We start from the raw sequence: 23,424 nt of genomic DNA, 5'->3' as shown, positions 1-23,424 counted from the left end.
TTGATATTCTAGTCATGGGATGGAAAGAAGCATGATCTCAACCCAACACATTGATCTACTCTTGGTAGGATTGTCTGGTGTTTATTCAGAGCAACCTTGTCGTATTAGATGCTGTTAAAACACTTATATACACTTATATATTAGATTATATTCATATGACATTCAAAGGTGAGGCACTTGCTTTTTAGTAAAACTAGTTAAAAAACCTCCAAATAAAACAATTAGATGTCATCAGCCAGGATCATTACATTCTTCCACCTCCAGATGCTCTGCCAATCATCTGTCCTTCTCTTTCTCTCTTCTAGAGACGGCCTCTCCATCCTGACCTCCGCTCCCCACGACAGCTCCCTGCTCCGCCACCCAGACCACAGCCCGCACCACCTGCCGCCCCCCGCCTGCGATGGAGACATGGCCGTGATGATCCAGGCAAAGAAGGACAAGGTTGACCACGAGGTGAACAGCTTCCCCAACGACACCGTGCAAAGCTTCAGCTACGAGGGCTCTGGGTCTCTGGCTGGAAGCCTCAGCTCCCTGGTGAGCTCCTCCAGCGACTCAAGTTTGGATTTCAGCTTCCTGAAGGAGTGCGGGCCAAAGTTTAGAAAACTGGCCGAGATGTACATGGACGGATCGGACGAATCAGACTAGTTTCCAAACTGAGGCTACGCAGGTTACAGGAGGCCGACTTGACTCAAGAAAACACATACACACATAAACACACACATACTCACATGGATATACACACTGCCCAAAAGCATTTATACATAAAAATAATGTTAATTTGCAAAATCACATCTCACACCAAAAACACACACACACACATACACACATACACACACACACACACACACACACACACACACAGACATGCACAAAACAAAAAAAACTACACTGGATCAAACACACAAATTGGAGCCATACGTACATCACATAATATGCAGTGAAATGTAATGACACCGGGTGATTGTGACAAATAACCTTTTGAATCTTGGATCTTCTTCATGATATTCCTTGAAACCAGGGGTGAGCAAAGCTTTTTGTAAAAGATTTAACAACTAACAATTTTCACATTTGTTTAATCAGAAACATGTAATTAACAGTCGTGCACATGTAGCTCATTCATTCCATTAACCAGTTCACACATTCCAACAAATGTATTTCAGTTGCATATTTACCTTGTCTTTTAGTCTGTTTTGAGATTTTCATTATACAGTAAATGAGGTTAATCACAGTTTTCTGACGTGTAAAATGCAGAATGGGATGTTGAAGGTGTTCAGGGTTGATCTCAGAGCACAAGTGCTCAACACCTTCAACTGATCATCTGAAATGGGTGCAGCCGACGAGGCCTGTTTTGAATCCAACCCATAATTTCTGTGATATTCTCATGTTTTAACTTTCTATTATTTGCTTTTATGTTTAAAAGTGTGGTATTCCTTATGTAAAACACTTTGAATTGCCCCTGTGTGTGAAATGTGCTATACAAATAAGCTTGCCTTGCCTTATTTTATTTTAATATCTTACAACTGGCTGTGGTATTGAAAGCCTGGAATAGAACTTTTTATTTTTCTTCTATATTTTGTGGGAGAATCTTAATTGCGATATTTGATTTCAAGTTGTTGTTCTGTAAATGTGAGGCAGGAGAAGGTCTTCCATCACTGATCAAGGGGCTACCGAACAAGACACATTGAAGAGTATTTTAGATTTTCCAGTCCCCACGTGGGTAAACACTGATAACACCATTGATTTTCATTAATAATACTTCTGTAGATGCATAATCAAGTGTTTGTGTGAATAAAATTAAAACTTTCATTTTGTTGGTGTCGTGTTTTCGTCACAGTAGTATTTAGAATTTCATTGTTTTTGAGGAAATTTAAAGTATATTATCGAGATTTAGAGTGGGGTTGACCTAATTCATGGTTAAGACATAAATACATAAACATTATATAAAGTGAATAACTTGAATATGTATTTGTGTCACTTGTTACACAGGGCTCAGTGATATGAATGAATAATTAATACAATAGTTATCTGGTAAATACTACAAAATATTGACATTATCCAATATGATTATTATTAATAGTATGATTTTATGATGAATAAGAACAATAACTTAAGTATTGTTCATTAGCAATGTGTATCTCATTGGTAAACAGTGATCAGGCTTTTAGGGCCATGAGTTAAAGATACAATTAATAGAAACTGCCACCATGACGCCCACACAGTCTGTTTTTTAGTCCCGTGATGCCTAGATACGTCAGTTACTAGGATAGTAAAATGCATTTTGTTGTCTGAGCTCTTGTACTCTGTGCAATGACAATTAGTTTCTTCTATATGTAGAGTGTTCTGGCAGCGACGCCTACTTACTATTTTGCCTAATATTATTGTGTATCTGTCAGCACAAACCCTGTCGTCATGGAAACTCATGTAAGCATATGAGGGCAATTCCCCACATAGCCAGGTCAACCGGGTCATCGGCATATGATGTCTTTGTGACGTCACAACGCTCCTCCTATGCAAACGGCTGTTAAACCTCACCTCACAGAAGAAGACCACTCATTGGGCTGATCTAGCTGCCAAGTGTCCACTTCCTCCCTCATGGATGAGGACAGCGCTCGACCTCTCCCAAGCACGTTGCCGATTGGAGAAGTTTCCAGGTTAAGAAAGTTGATGAAATACCTTAACCCCTGTGCCTACTGGATCAAATTAGCATTGCTTTGAATTTGGGGACTGTTAGGATCGATTTCCTAACCTTGAGATGCAGGGTAAGTTTGTATAGTATTACTTTTTATTTTTGAGAAGAACGACAGAATAAAGTTATTCTTTCCTCTACGGCTTTGTGAATTTTGGAAGAGGGTAAACATGACTTCCAAAAGATAGCCAGGTGGACTCATCTGTTGTCTGTCTCTGCTTTCATAGCGTCTCAACAATGCATTTAAAACATGGACATATGTAATTGCTATGCCCAGAGCACATAGTAAATATAACAAACAGGGATTTCAAACACTTTCTGGTCTCCTCAGTGCTTTCTGTTTGTTTTGTTTTGAACAGGTTTATTTGTAATTATGTACATTTTACTACATTTATTTACTTGTGAAATTAAACAGAATAATACTTTAAAATAATGGCTGTTCACATGAATTAACTCCCTCTCTCATCCTAGATGATGGCTGGACTGCAGACATGGACGATGGGGCTGATGGTCCTGGCCTTAACCCTCGTTCTAACACGAGAGGAGACAGCTTCCTCTGGTTCCTCTGACGTTGTGAGGAAGGAATCTCACCCCGACCTCTTGAGGCAGAAGAGGGGTATCCACCGGCAAACGCTCTACATGTACGAGGGGAGGGTTGATACCAGCCCCTACGTGATAGGATGGGTAGGTCCTGTTTTTTCACTGATTCCGAGTGCTACACTTTAGCTTCCATCTGATACAGAGCACTGATCCATTCCACTCAACAGTATAGACATGAGGGTTGTTACAACACCATGATTTGTGATATATAATCTGTATTTACATACAATAGATTTTCCTCCATCAGAGACATCTTAAATATCGCTGTTTCATAAAATAGGCAAATCAAGTCACTTCTTAAATATCAAAACTTTAATATTCTTTCACATTCATTTAATCATTCATTCATTCATTCATAACCTTTATGTAGATATTTGGAGGTACATATGTCTCTTGGTGTAGGGTCTTTGTTGTTGAGCTTGTTAAACTAGTATCAGTTCATCCCTCGTCCCAGTAGTTCACTGACCTTTATCCTTGAGATTCTGGAGATTCCTTTACTCAGATTTTATTGTTGAAATGTGGTTTGTGAAATGTGACCCAACCCATCATTTATAGTAAGTTTACAAGGTAGTGAAAGTTTGATCTAAATGCTAAAATATTTTTATAGAATTGAAAATAGAATTCAATAATAGAAAAGAAAACTAGTGAAACAATTTATTTTTATTTTTGTACAGATCCGGTCATTCCAGAAGGTGAAGAGATATCACCTTGAAGGTGAGGGTGCGAACTCCATCTTCACTGTGGATGATGAAGGACGTTTGTTTGTCAACAAGACTCTGAACCAAAAGGAGAAGAGCCGCTACCTCCTGAAGGCTCTGATGTATGACGGGGATAACACGCTGGTGGACTCTATACTGTTAGATGTCTGGGTGTGCTCCAGCGGCAGCGTCCCCGTCTTCCCAACAACATACAGTGGATCCATCAAGGAGAGGTCTAGAATTGGTGAGCATGCTGTTAAGCAGCAACGCTGCTGGGTCGCTCATTTGTCCTATTCCACATAAAGGCTCAAAGTCCAACGAAAGCCAATTGAATGTAACCATGAAGCATTTCTCCTACAACAGTTAAGCTCATAGTCACCTCCATGTGAGGTGTTAAAGCTCTGAAATGTGTTTACATTCATAACAGAATATGGAGGCCTTTCATCATCTTGAATTATAGGAAAGTTTCCTTTAAAGATTCTGTTGTTTCCCCTTCATTTCCAACGATGCAATTAAATACAGATCTTTTCTTGCTGAGATGTTTTTCCTGTATCCTCTCGAGTGGAGTTTTCCACAGTGTCTTGTCCACATTCACGTGGAGCGCTCCTGTGACTGAATTCTTACTGTTTAATTCTCCTAAAACAGGAACTGAAGTGGTTGCAGTGACAGCGACAGATGCTGACAACCCTGAACAACCTCAGGGAAAACTACGGTACTCTCTGAGGCCAGAGGGAGAGCTCTCTGCCTTTGAAATCAACAGCTATACAGGTAGGCTGCCAGGCTGTTTTCATAATGACAATAAATATTCTTTATATGTTTTAACATTCAAAATCTCATAAATCAGGGGCGGGGAAACCTCCGTCCTCTGGGCTGTATACGGCCCCCGAGACCATTTGTCAGGCCCGTGACGCAATTCATAAATACAAAAAATTCTCAACAAACAGCGTTTCCTTTTTTCTGAGATAAAATACAATAAAATGGCCACATACACACACACACACACACACACACACACACACACACACACACACACACACACACACACACACACACACACACACACACACACACACACACACACACACCTTCCCTGTGGCGTTGTGCCTCCCATGATGAAGCTATGAATATTATTGAGTTGGTTCTATCCCTGCCGAGCGGCTCACAACTACTCCGGGGCTTGAGGTGTCCAGACCGAAAACAAGAACCAGGGATGGGTGTGTCCGTTTTATATAACTTTTCTCTGTATCTCATTCGGGCCCGGTGCCACCAGGGGCCATGAGGGCCAGTTGTATCCCCCCCAGTTTAAGTTTATGAACCCTATAGAAAAACAACAAAACTATTGTCTGAGATACAGGTGTGATAGTGATGACAGTAATGAAACACCTTCTTTGAAGCTTGTTATGTGATCCAGTCTGTTTTCCCACTCACACCAGTTCCACCAATAAACTCTCGTTCGGACTCGACCAATGAGGACGTTTTCAGAAAGTGTAGCTCATGAATATTCATATATTACCACGTGTAGCTCATGAATATTCATATCCTGCCAGGATACTCAAACCTCTTCTCCTTTTTCCAACCGGCTGAACAAAGTTACATATTCTGGAATATGTGATTCATTAAAACACTGTTGCCGCCCCGTTATTCTCCTGCAGTGATTATAAAAAAATGTCGGGAAAGTAGTTCTTGTCTTCATTTTTCCCACTAAAACCACACAGTGACGCCTGCTTAAATATTTATATTATTTGGCTTTATATTATTTTATTTCATCCAAACTTGACAATTGAAAGGGCAGCAGGCCCTTCAGCATCTTGGATCAGTCTCTCTCCAGTGTTTCACTTTCATTTACTGCAGGACTTTGAATCATTGTGAAATCGCCCTTTCACTTTCTTTTTACGGTAGAATTTAAATGTATATTCAGTACAACACAGTCAATTAATGCTATTATATAATTATAGAACCCAGAATCGCGATTGTGGCGCCTCCCCTTGCGGCTGCCTGCGCGAGCACCGCGTGTCGATTACGCACATTTTGGTATTTTTTTCTATTTTTAGAGCTTTTAGAGCTTTAGTGCGTAATCACCGGGTGTCATGACATTTCACTGCATATATGTAGGACCATATGTATATGACAAATACTCTCTTGAACTTGAACTTGATATTCTGATTAACCCCCCCCCAGGCATGGAGTGGCGTTGAGTTGTTTTAATTCAAGGCAAAGTCGTTCTGATACAACTAAGTATTTTTGCGTGTGTGTGTGTGTGTGTGTGTGTGTGTGTGTGTGTGTGTGTGTGTGTGTGTGTGTGTGTGTGTGTGTGTGTGTGTGTGTGTGTGCGTGTGCGCGCGTGTGTGTGTGTGTGTGTGTGGGTGAAAGATAAACAAATAAAGGAAATAAAGAAATTAGGTAAATGATATCTCAAGTATGTCATATGTAAATGAAATTAGTGATACAAACATCAATTTTCGATTCAAGATTCAAGAGGTTTATTTGTCACATACACATACATACGTTCATACAAATCTACAAGTCATTATGCAAATATGTAATACATATTTAGTTAATAAAGGCTAGGAAACACCAGTGACACATCAGTGACACAGTGAAAACGTACATCTTGTCAATGACGCACAACATTAAAGACCAGACGTAATTCTACGGAGACACGTTTGTTCCCAACTCCTGCTCTTAACCTTTCACCTCTAACCTCTGACCGGGAAGATGTGGTCACCCTGAAAGAAGCGCCCGGTAGCTAGCGACGCCATATGCACCGGCACCAAACAGGAGGCTCGCACTCTAGCGGCAAATGGTAAGTAAATAAAGAGTAAATAATGATCAACTACTGAAGGAAACATCCTAACAGTCGGGCTGGGGACCTCTTTGAGTCCATGTATAATACAACGGTTTCCAACAGAATCTCAGTGCCCATTTGCACTTCAAAATAAAATAAAAATAAGAAAAAACACGCCTGCATCACTTTTTCCACCTGCAGGATGAAAACAAATGCAGAAATAGGCATAAAGGGACAATCACTTACTGTGTTACGATGTGGAAAGATTAAACAGGAAGAATAAAAACAAAGAAAAAGCTGGATATACAGTAGCTGAAGCTCTCTCTCTCTCTCCGTCTGTCCCTTTCCCTCATAAAGAAACTTTACAGGTCAAAAAAGTCTCTCTCTCAAGTATTCTTACGTTACCAAAGCATAAACCATAATAAGATAATTATTTTGTTACACAACAAGGAAAAGACATTAAGACAATAATGAAATAAAAAAATAGAGTAGTAATGACGCCGATAAAGAGGAAACAATATTTAATAACAACAATGATAAGTGAAATAAACAATAAAAAAATGACATGACAAAAAAATGTAATAAAGGTGAAGAACAGGTAAACACATAAAGGTGTGTAGTCACCTCCTTTTCTGAGGGGAGACCAGTTGACTGAGGGGACTCTTCTCTATGTTCATCTTTGGTTTCAGGGCTTTATAATGATAGGAGAGGGAGTCGCTCATTTTTCTGTGTTTTTGAATTTAATTGCTCTTTTTTCAATATAAATGATTAGTGGGTATGGGCCTAATTCTTCCCTGCATGTGTTGTTTGGGGTTTTTCTCTGGACATGGAGGATGCTCTTACAGAATTCTGCGTTCAGTGTTTCTATTTGGTGTTTGTCCCATTTTACAAAATCTGGGTTTGAAAGAGTCTCTCTCTCTCCAGGTGTAGTCACATCCAGGTCTGATTCCCTGGACCGTGAAACCAGGAGCCAGTGTGTGCTGGTGGTCCAGGCCCAGGACCTGGATGGCTACCCCGCAGGCCACACGGCCACCACCTCTGTCACCATCACCATCATTGACATCAACGACAACATCGCCTCCTTCACCAGACGTAAGGACTAGAGTACAAACTAAACATGACTTCATGGAATTCAATAAAGACCATTTGAGAAGTGGAGTCAGGGCCGTCCAGGGACAGTATTAATGATATTGGAACTGAAGTGTTTGTGCTGCACTTTCTATTTATATTTAAACAGCAACGTATTGTTTTGAGTGATGTTTGCATGTAGAAGAATACATCCTTTTAGGGTACGATAAATGACACTATAAGCTTATTTAATTATGTTATTCTTATTTATATAATATTAAACACATTAATATATGTGAAAATGTAAGGCATTTAAATGAAAATTCTACATCAAAGTTGTTTAAATGACTGACAGATCAATGTCTTTGTGGATGGAAAATGCATTCTGTGTTTAGAACAGCAGTGGAAGTCGCAGATTTCACACCTCCTGTGTTCCCGATCCACAGGCACGTACGACGAGTTTCAGGTCCCAGAAGACCAGAAGCTGAATGAGACCATAGGTACTCTGACGCTGGAGGACAGAGACGAGATCCAGAACAAAGACCCCGTCTTCACCATCACGCCGCCCTTTGACAACATGTTTCAAGTCAAACTCAGCCCAGTCAAAGATGGGGACCTCATGCTCAGACAGGTGAGGTCAGCGGCAGGGAAACTCAAAGCCATGAGGGCTGTCTTTGGATAGGGATGAAAGAATGAGATCAAGATGAAACCAACACACATTTGTTTAAATATAAGCAGCAACATCCACCTGTAGGAACTCTTCTTCAAACCTTCTTCAACTGCTGGTATCTCCCACACAACCAGTCCATAGGGCATCCTGGATTTCTATTGGTCCTTTGGAATAGTGAGGTTGCTGATAACGAACAAGTGCTTGGAAAACTTGTCGAAGGCTTCGAAACCCATCAGCACCAGTTTAGCATTAAAAATTAATTAATTAATCTCCAAGTGGTGTTTTTTTTTTGGAGGGTTACAGTCATCAATTTATTATCCCCACCCTCCCACTCAAGGTCCTGGACTATGAGACAAGGAGCAGCTACAGTTTCACTGTGCATGTGTGGGAGAACAACCTGGAGACCCCTGCTGATAATGCAGACAGTGCCATCACCAGCGCCCAGGTGAGCTGTCACAGCAATACAGACACATGTAAAGTCTCAAATGGTTTTCCAGGCCCACATTCAAAAGACAGCTTGACTCACACTGGTTCCCACCCTTGAAAAATAAGAACAGTTTCCAGTCTGTGTCATCTCAACAGACATGAATTTACAATGTTAAAACCTTGTTGTAACTGAATTCCCTGCTGATTTGATTTGTGCCCATTTCATTTTTCTATTGGTAGAGATGATGCTATAGGGCCGTGGTCTCCAGCTCTGTGCTATACCATTATCTCATTGTGGTCTTGTCTTAGTCCTGGTCAGTGGAATCAAGGTGAAGATGGCTGTGTTTGTTTACAATGACAGGAAACTGTCATCGCCCCTTTGTCCTCAACTGTAAACCAATGATTATGGAGAGTAGTTTGTTGAAAAAACTAAATCAAACCATTCGTGAGGTCACTGGAATGAGGCCTTGCAGTATAGAAATTGGAGCGTTGGTATTTGATATGGTAAATGAACGGCATCTGATATAACACTCTTTCTAGTCCATGGGACACAAAGTGCTTGACTTATTTGTCTAACCACACCTGATATGTGTAATGTTGTATGAACGTTTGTAATGGTTAGAATAGCTCTTCTGCAAAATCTGTAGTGAAATCACTCGTGAAGTGTCAGTTTGAAGATATCCTTCACATCCCTGTTCAATCATTACACTCTATTTGTGGTTGATAGCACTAAAGCAACCTTAAAAGAGAAAAACATTCCCAACCTGCTATAGAGGAGCAGCTCATTAGCCAGCTGTAGACTGTGCTCATACAGGGGCAGCTCTCAAGGTTTGGATAAAAAAGCAAAATGGATCAAAACATGTGCAAACTAAGCCAGCCAATCCTAAAAAATGTGATTCTAGGATTGAAGAAGAAAGTGTTTATGTATGTATAAACAAAATGTTTCAGTGGTATTGAACTGACTAAATTTGACAGGTGAACATCAAGGTAATAGATGTGGACGAGCCCCCGATGTTTACCAGGCCTATCTACAAGTTTAGCGTGATGGAGGAAACCATGGTAACCAACATAGGGGCCGTGAGCGCCAGAGATCCTGACAAGGCCAGCAAGAGCATAAGGTACGACACACATTATATAGTATTTATATATAAATATATTCCACACTAAAGTTATACAGAGAAAATTCTTAATTAGTTGTAATCCCTCCTCCTCTAGGTATTCAATAGAAGACAAGGACTGTCCGATTGGAGTAGACCCCATCACAGGTCAGCTGTTCACCCTGAGGAAGCTGGACAGAAAGCTGGAGGCCACACACATCTTCCAAGTCAGAGCTCAGGAGGAGCCAGGCGGTATGACACACACACACACACACACACACACACACACACACACACACACACACACACACACACACACACACACACACACACACACACACACACACACACACACACAGTTAGATAAAACAGCTCTGATCAAATCATATCTACTTCTAAATGTATCTGACAGATTCAGGGTAGTAGCACTACCACCATTATTCACTACCATTATTAGTACAACTACTGCAATTCCTACTTAACTATAATAACAATCATTATGATAATGGTCGTTATTATGATGAAGCATAAGAAGGGAGTGGTTGCATTTGCATAGATGCCCTTTGTATCTTAAGTGTTTATATTGAATCTATGACTGATTGTGTGACAATCCATGTGTTCGTTCCTCCTCTTCAGGTCTGGAATCCTTTTTCAAGGTCAACATTCTGGTTCAGGACATCAATGCTAATGCACCAGAACTAGTTTGGGATGAGGTCTTTGTCTGTGAGAATGACATGGCAGGAACGGTATGATATGCATTATCTCACTAACCAAGATGCCTGGTGTGGCAGTTTTGCCTCCCACGCGTCACCCAAGTGGGGTGTTCAGGGACCTCCGGCACTGGATGGTCCCGGTGGTGGCTGCTGGGCGGAGACGCTAGCTGCCAGCAGTTACCTGTGGTGGTTGCTGCGGCTGCTGCTTCCCCGGTCCTCCGCCAGACACCCTTGGTTGGGCTGCCAGTCAGGAGAGGATTTGTGCTGGGCCGCCGGTTGACCCACTGGTGGCTCCAGGGGATCTTGGGACAGCCCTTCTGTGCCCCTTCCCCGTGCCGGAGAGTCCCTGTTCAGGTGCCAGTGTGGCAGTTTCGACTACCACACACCACCCAAGTGGCGTGTTCAGGCACCTCCGGCACAAAGACACAGAAAACGGGGTTGTAGACACACCAGTTTATTGTGGAGAGGGGGCTTGATAGAACAAGCCCCAGAGCAGATGGACACAGGTCATGACAGGGCTCCTCTCTCTTGAGTGTGTGTTGCAGCCGCTCTGATCCTGGGTCAGGTCAGGTGTGAGAAAATGTAGATACATAGATAGATGCCTTTTTGAAATTTAAAGCACAAATGTGATCAATCAATGAAATAAATGTATTACATTGAAACCGAGTCTTTCTCTGCTTCTCAGGTAATCGGAAGGTTAAACGCCACTGACACAGATGACCAGATTCCATTCTTTAGTTTCTCCCTCGTTCAACCTTCAACCACCTTCTCCATCACAACCAGTAAGTCCCTGTGGCGGTTGGACAAATAGTTTATTCATCATTTGTTTTCCTTAAACACTGTAGTGAAAGAAATAAAGAAAGAAAGGCTTGTGAACAATATCAAATTCAAGATTCAAGATTCAGGAGGTTTATTCGTCACATAAATAAACATACTTTCATACATATATCCAGTGAAATGTAATGCAACGCACCCGGTGAAAAATGTATTTCTAATAGACCAACTAACTGACTCCTAAAACGTAATACAGTAAGTCGAATACTTATAGAATAGAATAAAAATATATAGAATAAAATAAAATACAATAAAATAAAATGGAATAGAGGGAATATGCTTATGTATATGGAATAGGCTATTATGTTCTGTATATGCAGATATGTGCATTAAAGTGGCATGTGAATTAAAGTGGCATGTGAATTAAAGTGGCATGTGAATAAAGTGAGGTAGTGTTTGGGATAATACAGCACAGTATACAACAACCAGCTGACGTTCAGGTGGAGGCTGTTGTCCTGGCACCAGAGTGACAGGTCAGCCACCTCCTGGCGGTAGGCCTTCTCGTCGCTGTCGGTGATCAGGCCCACGATAATGGTGTCGTCAGCAAACTTGATGATGGTGTTGGAGCTGGACCTGGCCACACAGTCATGTGTGTACAGGGAGTATAGTAGGGGGCTGAGGACGCAACCCTGGAGGGATCCTGTATTCAGGGTGAGGGAGCTTGACATGTGCTTCCTCACCCTGACCACCTGGGGGCGGGCTGTGAGGAAGTCCAGGATCCAGGCACACAGCGGAGCATTCAGTCCGAGCTCCTTCAGCTTGACAGCCAGTCTGGTGGGGACTATGGTGTTGAAAGCTGAACTAAAATCGATGAACAGCATTCTCACATAGGCCCCCTTCTGGCCATCCAGATGCGTGAGCGTGGTGTGCAGTACCTGGGAGACCGCGTCATTCGTGGATCTGTTCTGCCGGTACGCGAACTGCACTGATTCAGCCAGGGAGATGTTGAATATTGTAGTGAACACTGGAGCTAGCTGGTTAGCACAGGTCTTCAGTACTCGCCCAGATATGCCATCTGGGCCCGTGGCTTTCCTGGTGTTCACCCGCAACAGAGCTGACCTCGTGCCCGGACACTAAGAGTGCGCGCTCATCCCCAGCGGTGTAACTCCAATTAGCCGGCGAGCTAGCGGTGCTATTGCCAGACTCAAACCGCGCATAAAAGGAGTTCAGTTAGTTGGCAAGGGAGGCGTCCACACTCGTGGCTGGGGAGGAGCTGCTCTTGTAGTTTGTTATTGTCTGCAGCCCCTCCCACAAGCGTCTTGTGTCCCCCCCGCTCCATCTGTAGCTCCACAGTCTCTCTCTACGTCCGTTTAGCGTCCCTCACCGCCCTCCGCAGATTGTACAACGCCGCTTTGTAATTGTCCATATTTCCGTCTACAAGACTGTCGTTGTAAGCAGCCGTGCGAGCATTCAGAGCGCAGCGGATGGATTTATCAACCCACGGCTTCTGGTTTGGAAATATCCGAACGTTCACCGTGGGAACGATGTTGTCTGCTAGCGCAGCTACAAAGCTTACTGCCACCTCCGTAAACTCGCTGACGTCACTTGAACTTGATTGAAACATGTCCCAGTCTATGTCAGTCAGAGCGTCCTGAAGCACAACCTCCGATTGATCCGTCCACCGCTTCACTTCCCCCGTAATCACGCCTGTAAACGGGAACCAGCGAGATTGTGGCGTGGTCAGATTTCCCGAGAGCAGGGAGCGAGACGGTCTTGTATCCGTTCTTGTAAGGTGTGTCGCAATGGTCTAAAGTTCTATCTCCCCTGGTGGCACACGTGATGTGTTGGTGGAAATTAGGCAGAACTTTTTCAAGGTTGGCCCTGTTAAAGTCCCCAGTCACCACCACAGCCTCGTCGGGATGTTTGTTTTGAAATCCGCACAACACATCGTACAGGTCCGACAGTGCTGTGTCGGTGTCTTAGATGAGTCAATGTTGTTGTAGAGAGGGAAGGAGTATTGGAAACAACCAGCCATTTAAATATTTTTTTAACATTGATTTGAGAATAACTTTGATGTCTGAAATACTGCCAATTATTTTATTAGTTATTGTGTGACAAATATAAAACTTTCTGCTTATTACTTGTTTAAAAATCACATAACAACATTTTGATTGTTTAGACTGTCTCACAATGTCATATGATCTCTGCAGACACTTTTCCCTTAAACAAGGTCTTGCAGTTATGCAGTTTAAGGCATACAAAATGTTTTAATAGTCGTCTGCCATAAATATTTGGCTTGAGTTATATCTCAAGTTTGTATGGAAAAGGCTCGTGTAGACGCACGCATTTGAAAAAAGAAAAATAGACCTATAAAAATAGAAATACTGCCCCGTGCAGCTGACCTGGTGGAGCTCCAATAGCAGTTTTAATAGGAAGCGGCACTCACAGAATGTAGTGCCCATACGCTGTGGCAACATGCCTGGTGGTGTTCTACCGTCACAGTGGAGGGCTCATTCAAGACTTATATTTACATTTGATATTATAACTACAAAAATAAATTGTACTACAGCTGCATGTACTAGTTGGCATGAAGACGTGTATATTTATTATATGCACACCAAATAAAAAACATGTGTTGCGTGAATTCTAGTGTTGGCTATTGGTACTCAGTACCTCCAAAGCATCGATCAAAATAAGCCAATACCAAGTAGTACCGAAACTTCTCCAGTCAAATGATACCTACAATAGGTCCTTTTTGTACCCAGATCCAGAAAAAAAAGATGAATTGTATTGTTTTTGCAGCCAATCACCGCAGGCATTCTTCGATTTAATGCAATGTGTTATTGGCTCACTACCGCAGCAGCAGCTACAACAGTCTGTCAAAGGATAGGTCCATCATTTTTAATGTCTATCGTAAAACAGCAGTCATGTGTCCATATGAACAGTGCAAGAGACTTTCCTCGCTGTAATCATTCCTCCTGGACACTGGCAATTTGTTTAAAATTACACTGCTCAAATACTTCATTGTACAGTTTTGTAGTTATTTAATCCATAATTCAATAATTTCAAAGTATTCGTGAAAAATAATTTGCATGGGGAGTAGTGGTGGCATTTTACGCAACTCAACGCTTCCATTTGCATGATGGGTGCTTGCTACCGAGTGGCCTTTTCAGGGCCCTCCGACACAGAGACACAGACAGAGATGCTGCAAGCACAGCGCTTTATTGTAGAAAGTGGCAAGATGGAACAAGCCGGGAGCAGATGGACACATGTCATGACAGAGGCTCTCACTGTGTGTATATGGGGATGGGGGTTTTACCTGTTGCTCGTTGATTGCTTTAATGGGCAACAGGCGTACACAAACCCTGATCCCAGGCCCAATTACCTAGACCCAAGACAGGGTCTTAAACTCAAACCACCCCACACCACAATGGGTATAGTCGAAAAAAATAAAATGTATCGAATCAAGTTCTCCATTGGTGTCGGTATCACTTGGGTGCTGGTATTGGTACTGGTATCGTCATTTTTTAAACAATACCAAACCGGAGTTATTCACACGCTGAATGGAAACCCCTGCAGAGGGATGCGTTAGGTCAGGCCTGGCCAACCCGCGGCTCGCGAGCCTCATGCGGCTCTTTGGCTGGTTTCATGCGGCTCTTTCACATGACAAGCGTCAAAAACTCAGAAAAAAAAAGCGCAGCCATTCATTCCCTATTGTGATTATAAAATCGCTATGATATATCACTCGTTTTCCACCGCGGATCACTTCCTCATTTACTCAAAGCGAACAGCAGCAGGAGTCATGTCCCATTAACGCCTGTTTTATTAGTCCAAATGCCGCGTTTACACCAAAAGCGCCGGGGCGGCGCGCCTCCATACAAAGTCAACGCGGCATTAGGACTAATAAAACACCAAATAAGATTCAAAAAAATTTGGAAGTTTATTTTCAACACTATTGAAATGGTTAGTAGTCAACATATAAGATGGATCGGCCGGTGAATTGCGTTGCGTATCGAACATCTCCGATGGAGAACTGTGAGGGCTGGAGGGGTGTGTGTGTGTGTGTGTGTGTGTGTGTGTGCGTGTGTGTGTGTGTGTGTGTGTGTGTGTGTGTGTGTGTCGCGACTCGCGAGCTGCAGGAGGAGGACCGACTGAAAGCTGCTTTAAGGGAAGGGACCATTGAGTTCTGGAGAAGTGTGCCAATGGAAAAATGCCCCAATGTCTAACGGGCTGCGCTTAAGATACTGTCAATGACACCCATGTGAAAGAATTGCTTCGAGTGGCAACAACGGAATTCAAGCCAGATTTGAAGAGCATTGTTCAAGACAAGGAATGCCAGAAGTCCCACTAAGCAACATGCATAGTAAGAGAAAAACGGTATTGTTAATTATTATATTTTTGTTTGTGGACTTGGTTGAACTGAGAGGTATACCGCGGAAACGCAGTACTTTCAGTACTTACAGTACTTACTTTTTTTTTTTCAAAAATGTGGCCAGGACTCCGGAACACCTAGTCCCAGGTATATGTGGATGGCCAAAGCATCAGATCGTGTATGGTAGGCAAGAGCCAAAACTGATTCTTAAAGGTTAGGGTTTAAGGGACACTATTGAATAAATTGACCCAACATGAAAAAAATACATCCTTATCATTAAACCCGAAGTCCAATTCCCCCCTCTATGAATAAATAAACAACAGTACTTTTTGAACTGAGAGTTTGTGTGTGTGAGACAGTGCACACAATGTTATATTTTTGTTTGTGGACTTGGTTGAACTGAGAGTTTGTGTGTGTGAGACAGTGCACACAATGTTATATTTTTGTTTGTGGACTTGGTTGAACTGAGAGTTTGTGTGTGTGAGACAGTGCACACAATGTTAATTGTTGAAAATAACTGGCCTGTGGTCTTAGTACTCCTTCCATCCATCCATCTTCAACCGATTATCCTTAGTCGGGTCGCGGGGGCTAGGAGTCAATTTCTGTCATTATCATGTTGGTGTGTGACATTTACAATAAATCTGGCTGAGCAGAGGTCTGTGTGTGTGTGTGTGTGTGAGGAAGGGATGGGGTGATGTTCATGTGTGCCCATGTGTATGATGTGGCTCTTTGCAGTAACACAGTAAAAAAAGTGGCTCTTAGTCTCTGACTGGTTGGCCACCCCTGCGTTAGGTAGTCAAGGAAACCAGGTAAACAATTTATTTATTTTTTATATATTTTGAACATCTTTGCCTTTATCTAACAGCACAGTATGGATTGACAGAAGAAGGGACAATGTGTTTTTATTTAGCGTGTACATTACAAATGTGCACGTCTTTATGCTGAATGTGTATGTCCCTGTTCTCTGTGTGTACATTCCTCAGCGAAATCATACATTACCAATGAGCAACTTCCGTAAGCGAGTAAAATGCACTTCATCAATTTGCACTTTTTTCATATAATGCCTTTTACAATGTATGGAATGTACTTTGAAATGCCCTTGTTTATGAAATGTGCTATGTAAAGTTAATTTTCTATCTTATTTCCACAAACTTAAATAAATTCCCAATTTCAATTTCTAATTCCTTTGGCAGTTTTTGTGCATACAGATAATACAGAGAATTCTGTAGAGAAGATCTTCCCCTGGCCTTCCAAGGAAACTTATTTTGGGAGGTGATCTGACTAATTACACTTATTATCATCTCAACCATCCAATTAGCTCCAGTAGCCTTTGTTGAAGTTGTTTTCTCTCTAATCTGTTATTTTCTGTTATTTTGATCTATTGTGTCGTTTTATTTCATTTGATTTCATTCTGTTATCATCTTGGGTCTAGTCTAGTGTTTTTATTCTATTCCAGTAAAAGCTGGATCTATTTATCTATATGCTGAAATTGAGTCCCCCCAGTCTAGGAGGGAGTGAGGCAGGTGAAGGAGATGAGAACTAGTGTGTTTAGAAATGGACTGCATAGAAGCTGGGTACTATAGTGGCTTTCACAACTGAGTTGTGCAGAATTCTATCTCTGTCACTAGTGAGCAGGTACGACATGTCCTTCAAGTCAAGCACCTGCCTGTTGATACCTCCCTTGTACCCATGGCAGGGACCAAGTCCAAAATATCTGAGGACCAGAATGACACCCAGAATTGAGGGATACAGGTTGTCAACATGGTTTAGAAAGGAGGGAACATCACCAAAGCCTCTGACTGAAAAACAGCGTCTCACAGTGTTCATGCTTCTGTTATGAGTGATGTTAAAATTGTCTTGTATTTCAGACAACTCAGACAACACAGCAGACATCAGATTGAAGCGCAGCCTTTTCAGCCTGGATGACCCTACAGACTACATGCTGGAGGTGCGAGTTGAAGATGGAGGACGCCCCCCTATGAGCAGTGTTGTTCAAGTGCCCATCAAGGTTTGTGTGTGTGTGTGTGTGTGTGTGTGTGTGTGTGTGTGTGTGTGTGTGTGTGTGTGTGTGTGTCAGCATTTGTCTATGCAGCTTCACTCTCGCACTCTGCCAGTGTTTCCCCACCTCTACAATGACACGACGCACCACTATCCCTTTAACCACTAAACATGTAAGAAGCACGTATAAGTGCTTATTATTCAGGCCTAATAGTGATGCAAGCCTCACAAACGATTTGTTTGTAGGAAAGTCACGCTGGAAAGAGTGGACAAGAGATTGAATGTTCTACTCACAAACTAAAAATAATGACTGAGGACTAAACTAATGTCCAAGACAAAAAAGGCCCAGGCATTTGGTCCAACTCATATTGAATGTGGCTGATACTCTTTGCATTCCACCAAAATAAATAGTTTTGATAGAATTAAATGATTGTTGTGAGAAATGCTTTTACAACTCAGAGCTGAAACGATTATTGTGACTCGTTCACCTGAAGTCCTCCCTCGCTCACTGTACGTCACACCAACTGAACGAAATGGAAAAAAAGAGTTGGAAAATCAGGCTCTTTTTACTGAGTGACTCATCAAGAACCAGGTTTTAAAAAGGAGTCAAACCGTTCATCACTACGAAAGGTCCTCACTCTCAGAGGGAAACTTGTTCTGCTGGAGCTGGTATTCTGTCTGGAACATCATTGAGCCTTGAAATCTTGTTGCAAAATAATTTCCATTGTTTATTTTTGGAATAAGTGGAATTTGAAAAATGTTCACGGTGCACCAGGTGAGCTCTCACTAGTGTGGTGAAAAAAAACAAAAACACTGCTCTATACTATGTGTAGTAAATAAGATTTGTTTGCTGCTTAGAGCAAAATATTATTACTTTTTTTGGCACAGGAAATATACAAATTGATTTGCTAGACATTGACAAATGTGCTTTATGTTACATTTATTGATTGACTGATTGAAATATCAATTGGTCTCATACTTTAGGTATGTCCATGTGACGACAAGCGGATCCACAAGGAGTGTAAAGTCATTTCTAAGATGGATGTTGGTGTTATTGCGCTGATAATCGTACTGGTTTGCCTTCCGGCCATACTGGGTAAGTGAAGATGGACGGACACACACACACACACACACACACACACACACACACACACGCACACAGGCACACACGCACACACGCACACATGCACACATGTATATTTTTGGAGAGCTGGTTGGGGCTGGAGCTGAATTTCTTACTAGCCCCGAGCTCTGCATATCAGCCTTTTATGGCATCGTGCATTGCGTGAATTACATAAAATTACATAGTGACACACACCGTAAGATTTGTTTTGCATTTTGTATCAAATTGCATTTCATCAAAGCAGCAGCTTCTCCTCCTCACAAACAAGCATTGCAAGCATAGTGAGTACACCACAACAACAACTCGCTTTTGTTATGCCTTATGCTGAAGTTGGATGATGAATGAAGTTTCCTGGTCGAGCAAGTTTGTGCTTTGCACCTTTTTCAGTCCAGTGCCACCCAGTGTACAGAGGTGTCTTGACACCATGCTGTGTAGGCTGCGTATAGCCATCACAGATGTGTACATTTCAGGCTGTTTGCGACATTGCGCACATCTCAAAGAAGTCAGGAGTCACACAGAACCACGTTAAAGCCTTAAGCAGTCATGGCTAAGAAAACAACTGAAAGCCTCTGCCCACAAACATTGGAAATAACAGACATGACTGCATATATGTACGACCGTATGTGTATGTATGTGACAAATAATCTCTTGAACTTGAACTTGAACATGAGAGAATGATTGTAAATTTAATCCAGGAAATGTAGAACACATTTGTTTGTCGCAGTCGCCATAATGCATCTGGACTGTGAAGTGATAGATCATCTTTTATTACCAATAAATGCTGATCTGTCCGTTGATGGAGGCAGTTGATTGATCCTGAATTGCTCCATCTTGAGAAAACACATTTTGCCTTTTAAGACAAGCTCCTTTTCATGTCTAAGAACACATACAGAAGAATTCAGCGGCTCTGACGCTTAAGCCCCTTTCCCCTTTCCCCCCTTTCCCATAAAAAATAACCAGCAAAGGCAGGCAGTAGGTTGTCATTCACAAATTGGGCTCCTTTACGGAAAAGTTCTGTATGGAGTCTGTTCCTACAACTTTACGGATACATAACGTAATGCTCGCACGAGAGTTGTTTAATATCATGCGAGGCAACAAATTAATTTGTTTTTTAGACCAGCGCTTCACTCCCTGTCGATTTGTCTCTCTGTGACGGACTCGGTTCCCTCCGCTGACAGAGCCCCCATCCCTGAACGCAATTACCCTAACCCAACGTTATTCAATCAGTGTGATCATTTTCAAACTGTCCTACACCCTTTGCCTCCAGAAAAGGAACATTCGGCACCTGTTCTACCTCTCCCTGTCCGCTCGCTCCCTCCGGCTCCACACTCCGGTGCAGCCAGTGTGCAAGTGAAGTGTTTGTGCCCGATGTCCCCACACGGCTACCTTAACTGTCAAAGACATGTCTAGGGTCTGAGTGTCATTTTAAAGAAGAGAAATAATACAATTTAAGAATATAAATACCAGTATGGGAAGAGACTGGACGTGTTTCAGTTTCGAGTCTTTGCAGCTCGAGCCATGGTTATGATTAGACTCACCATTTCCGAATGTTTTTGTTTTTTATATTTGTATGAAATACATATCTGTAAAAATCCACTTTTTGTGCTTTATTCGGATTTGGCTTGACCCCAACTTTACGGCAATGCAACTGCTTCCATTCCCAAACACTACCATTCATAGCCGTACCAACATTTTTCCCAAAATTATACTAGGTCAAGAGTGGGGAAATTTACGGAACAACTTTTACAGAACACTGACACTGGAACCCTTACCCACATGAAACAAAAACGGAACATTGCCAGTAGATTTCAGTTTTCAGTGCAAGTGGGAAAGGGGCTATAGATGAAGTAAAAGTATACAGTGAGAATGTATGAATGTCAAGATGAGACGAGGAGACAGTTATCTCCTCTCACTCTCCTGTCACAGGAATGCTCATGATGTGGAGGCGCTACCAGAAGAATAAGACCCTGGCCAGGATGAAGGACAGTGAGGAGGATGGAATCGAGATGAGCAATGATCAGCTGGTCTCCAACAACAGGAAGGATGGAGGAGACATGAGCAATGCTCAGCTGGTGGCCAACAACAGGGAGGATGGAGGAGAGATGAGCAACAATCAGTTGGTCTCCAAAAACAGGAAGGATGGAGGAGAGGTGAGCAATGATCCGCTGGTTGTCGACCATGAGGAGGATGGAAAAGAGATGGACATTGGCAGGTATGTGGATGATGGAGGAAATAATATGCTGCTTATAGGAATGTATTTTTACTAGTAATGAGCATCAATACAGACACTGGAATTAGTTATTGGTGCAATGTACAGTATATTCCCAATAGAAAAAAACAAAACTAGTCAGATAGTATAGAAAAACAGCTTGATATCCTAGTTAGGGGATGCAAAGACGCTTCATCACATACATACCTGCTTCACGCATTAAGTCCTACCACAGTACATGTTTGTGTCTTCCCAGAACTGCAAGTGTTCCTCTCTGACAATGAACATGAGCATGTTAGCAAATACTCCATGCACTGCCGGGCCAAACGTGACGTTTGCAGCCTCCTCCATAACCAAATTGACCTCCTGGTCATTGTCAACAATGCCATGCACAATACAGGCTGCCATATACTGTAGTATAATCCTCTCAACACGTCTGATGTCCTGTAAGCATGTTGGTCCATCACAGCATACAGTGGGATGCACAGATAGTACAGCAGTATGAGGGTTGAAGGCAAGCACGGGAAAGCATGGGAACGGTAGTATAGCTATTGCCTTGCATGCACTGTGCCATCACTCCCTAACTAGCTTCAATGACACCCATTAAGTTTGTTAGTTGGAATGTGAGAGGCTTGGGCTCACCTGCTAAACGTAGCAAAATCCTAACTCACCTCACTAAGATGAACCCCAGCTTCAGTCTACTGCAAGGGACCCACCTCACTGCATCTGAGCACCTCATACTCAAAGCTAAATGGGTTAATCAGATGTTTTCCGCATCATACAACTCAAAAAAAAGAGGTATCTATATTGATCAATAAAAGTATCCCATACCAAAATAAAACCACAATATCAGACCCAGAAGGGCGTTTCATAATGATTAATGGGATTTTAGGTAACATCAAAATAACCATAGCTAATATTTATGGCCCCAATGAGGATGACCAAATTTCTTTCACAATAAATTTTTAAAACTTTTAGAATTTTCTGAATCAGTTATCATATTGGGAGGAAACTTCAACACAGTACTGGATCCAAATTTAGACCGCTCTCAAACCCTAAATATTTCCAAATCATGGCGTTCGTCGGACACTATAAAACAATACATGAGTGATCATGCTCTTGGGGATTGTTGGCGATCAAATAACCCACATTCTAGAGAAAACACATATTACTCACCACCCCACCAAAGATTCTCTAGAATCGACCTTTTCCTAACAAGTAACTCTGCACTGTCCAAATCACTAATCCAGAAATCCACCCAATTGTAATTAATTATAATTGTAATTTGACACCTCACTTTTGACAGATAAAGAATTTAATCATTTATTTTCAAGGGAATGGACTTCCTTCATTGAACTGAATGACTCCCCAGAAATATCACCATCCTTACTTTGGGAAACAGCTAAGGCAGTTCTAAGAGGAAGTATTATTTCATCCTCCACTCACAAGAAAAAGAAAGGACAAGAATGGCAAATAAACTCCAACAGCGACTAGAGGAGTTGCATTCCCAACAAGCCCACTCATCTTCTGAGCAAATCAGAAATGAGATCAGGACAATTACATCTCAGCTTGAAACTACAATCCATCAAAAGACACAATTCCTTATGACACGGACAAGAGCAAATTATTTTGAATTCAATGACAAATCAGGTAAATTTCTTGCCAATCAATTGAAACGTGATAGAGAAAAATCACTTATTACAGCCATTAAAGATTCACAGGGTAGAATAACATACTCTCCGCAAGACATCAATAACATATTTAGAGACTTTTATAAGAACCTATATCACTCAGATATTGAATCGAATATATCAAACATTCACTCATTCTTTGATGATATTGACCTTCCTAAACTTTCGACAGGACAGGCTACCACCTTTGTTCAACCACTTACTCTTGAAGAACTCAGGAAAGCGCTCTTCTCTATGGCCAACACTAAATCACCTGGATCAGATGGCTACCCAGTGGAATTTTATAAACACTTCTGGCCACTTATCTCCCCATTATTCATCAGAATGGTTACAGAGGTCAAGTCAACCTCAACCATGCCTCCGCACATGAACACTGCTCTTATCACGGTTTTGCTGAAACCCAAAAAGGACCCAACCCTCACCTCTAGTTACAGACCCATAAGCCTTATTAATCGGCGACCTTAAGATTATAAGTAAAACACTAACCAACAGAATTGAAAAAGTAATCCCATTT

The 23,424-nt window shown here is 41.9% G+C and overlaps 1 protein-coding gene across 1 annotated transcript; it reads left to right on the top strand.

Annotated features, from left to right (window-relative positions):
* Positions 1-3,184: 3,184 nt before the first annotated feature.
* On the top strand, positions 3,185-20,364 carry LOC307247378 (cadherin-5-like; the record flags this gene model as incomplete). Its single annotated transcript, XM_080023531.1, has 12 exons — positions 3,185-3,370; positions 3,961-4,228; positions 4,630-4,752; positions 7,694-7,861; positions 8,284-8,468; positions 8,845-8,952; positions 9,909-10,051; positions 10,149-10,282; positions 10,667-10,776; positions 11,429-11,525; positions 17,758-17,897; positions 20,278-20,364. 12 exons carry the CDS (start codon positions 3,185-3,187, stop codon positions 20,362-20,364), a joined length of 1,749 nt encoding a protein of 582 aa, XP_079879657.1.
* Between the last annotated feature and the right edge of the window lie 3,060 nt (positions 20,365-23,424).

The sequence above is a fragment of the Zeus faber genome (assembly GCF_960531495.2).
Source record: "Zeus faber genome assembly, chromosome: 22".
Classification (NCBI taxonomy): domain Eukaryota; kingdom Metazoa; phylum Chordata; class Actinopteri; order Zeiformes; family Zeidae; genus Zeus; species Zeus faber.
Note: the sequence above shows the minus strand (reverse complement) of the source record. Positions and strands in the feature narration are given on the sequence as shown.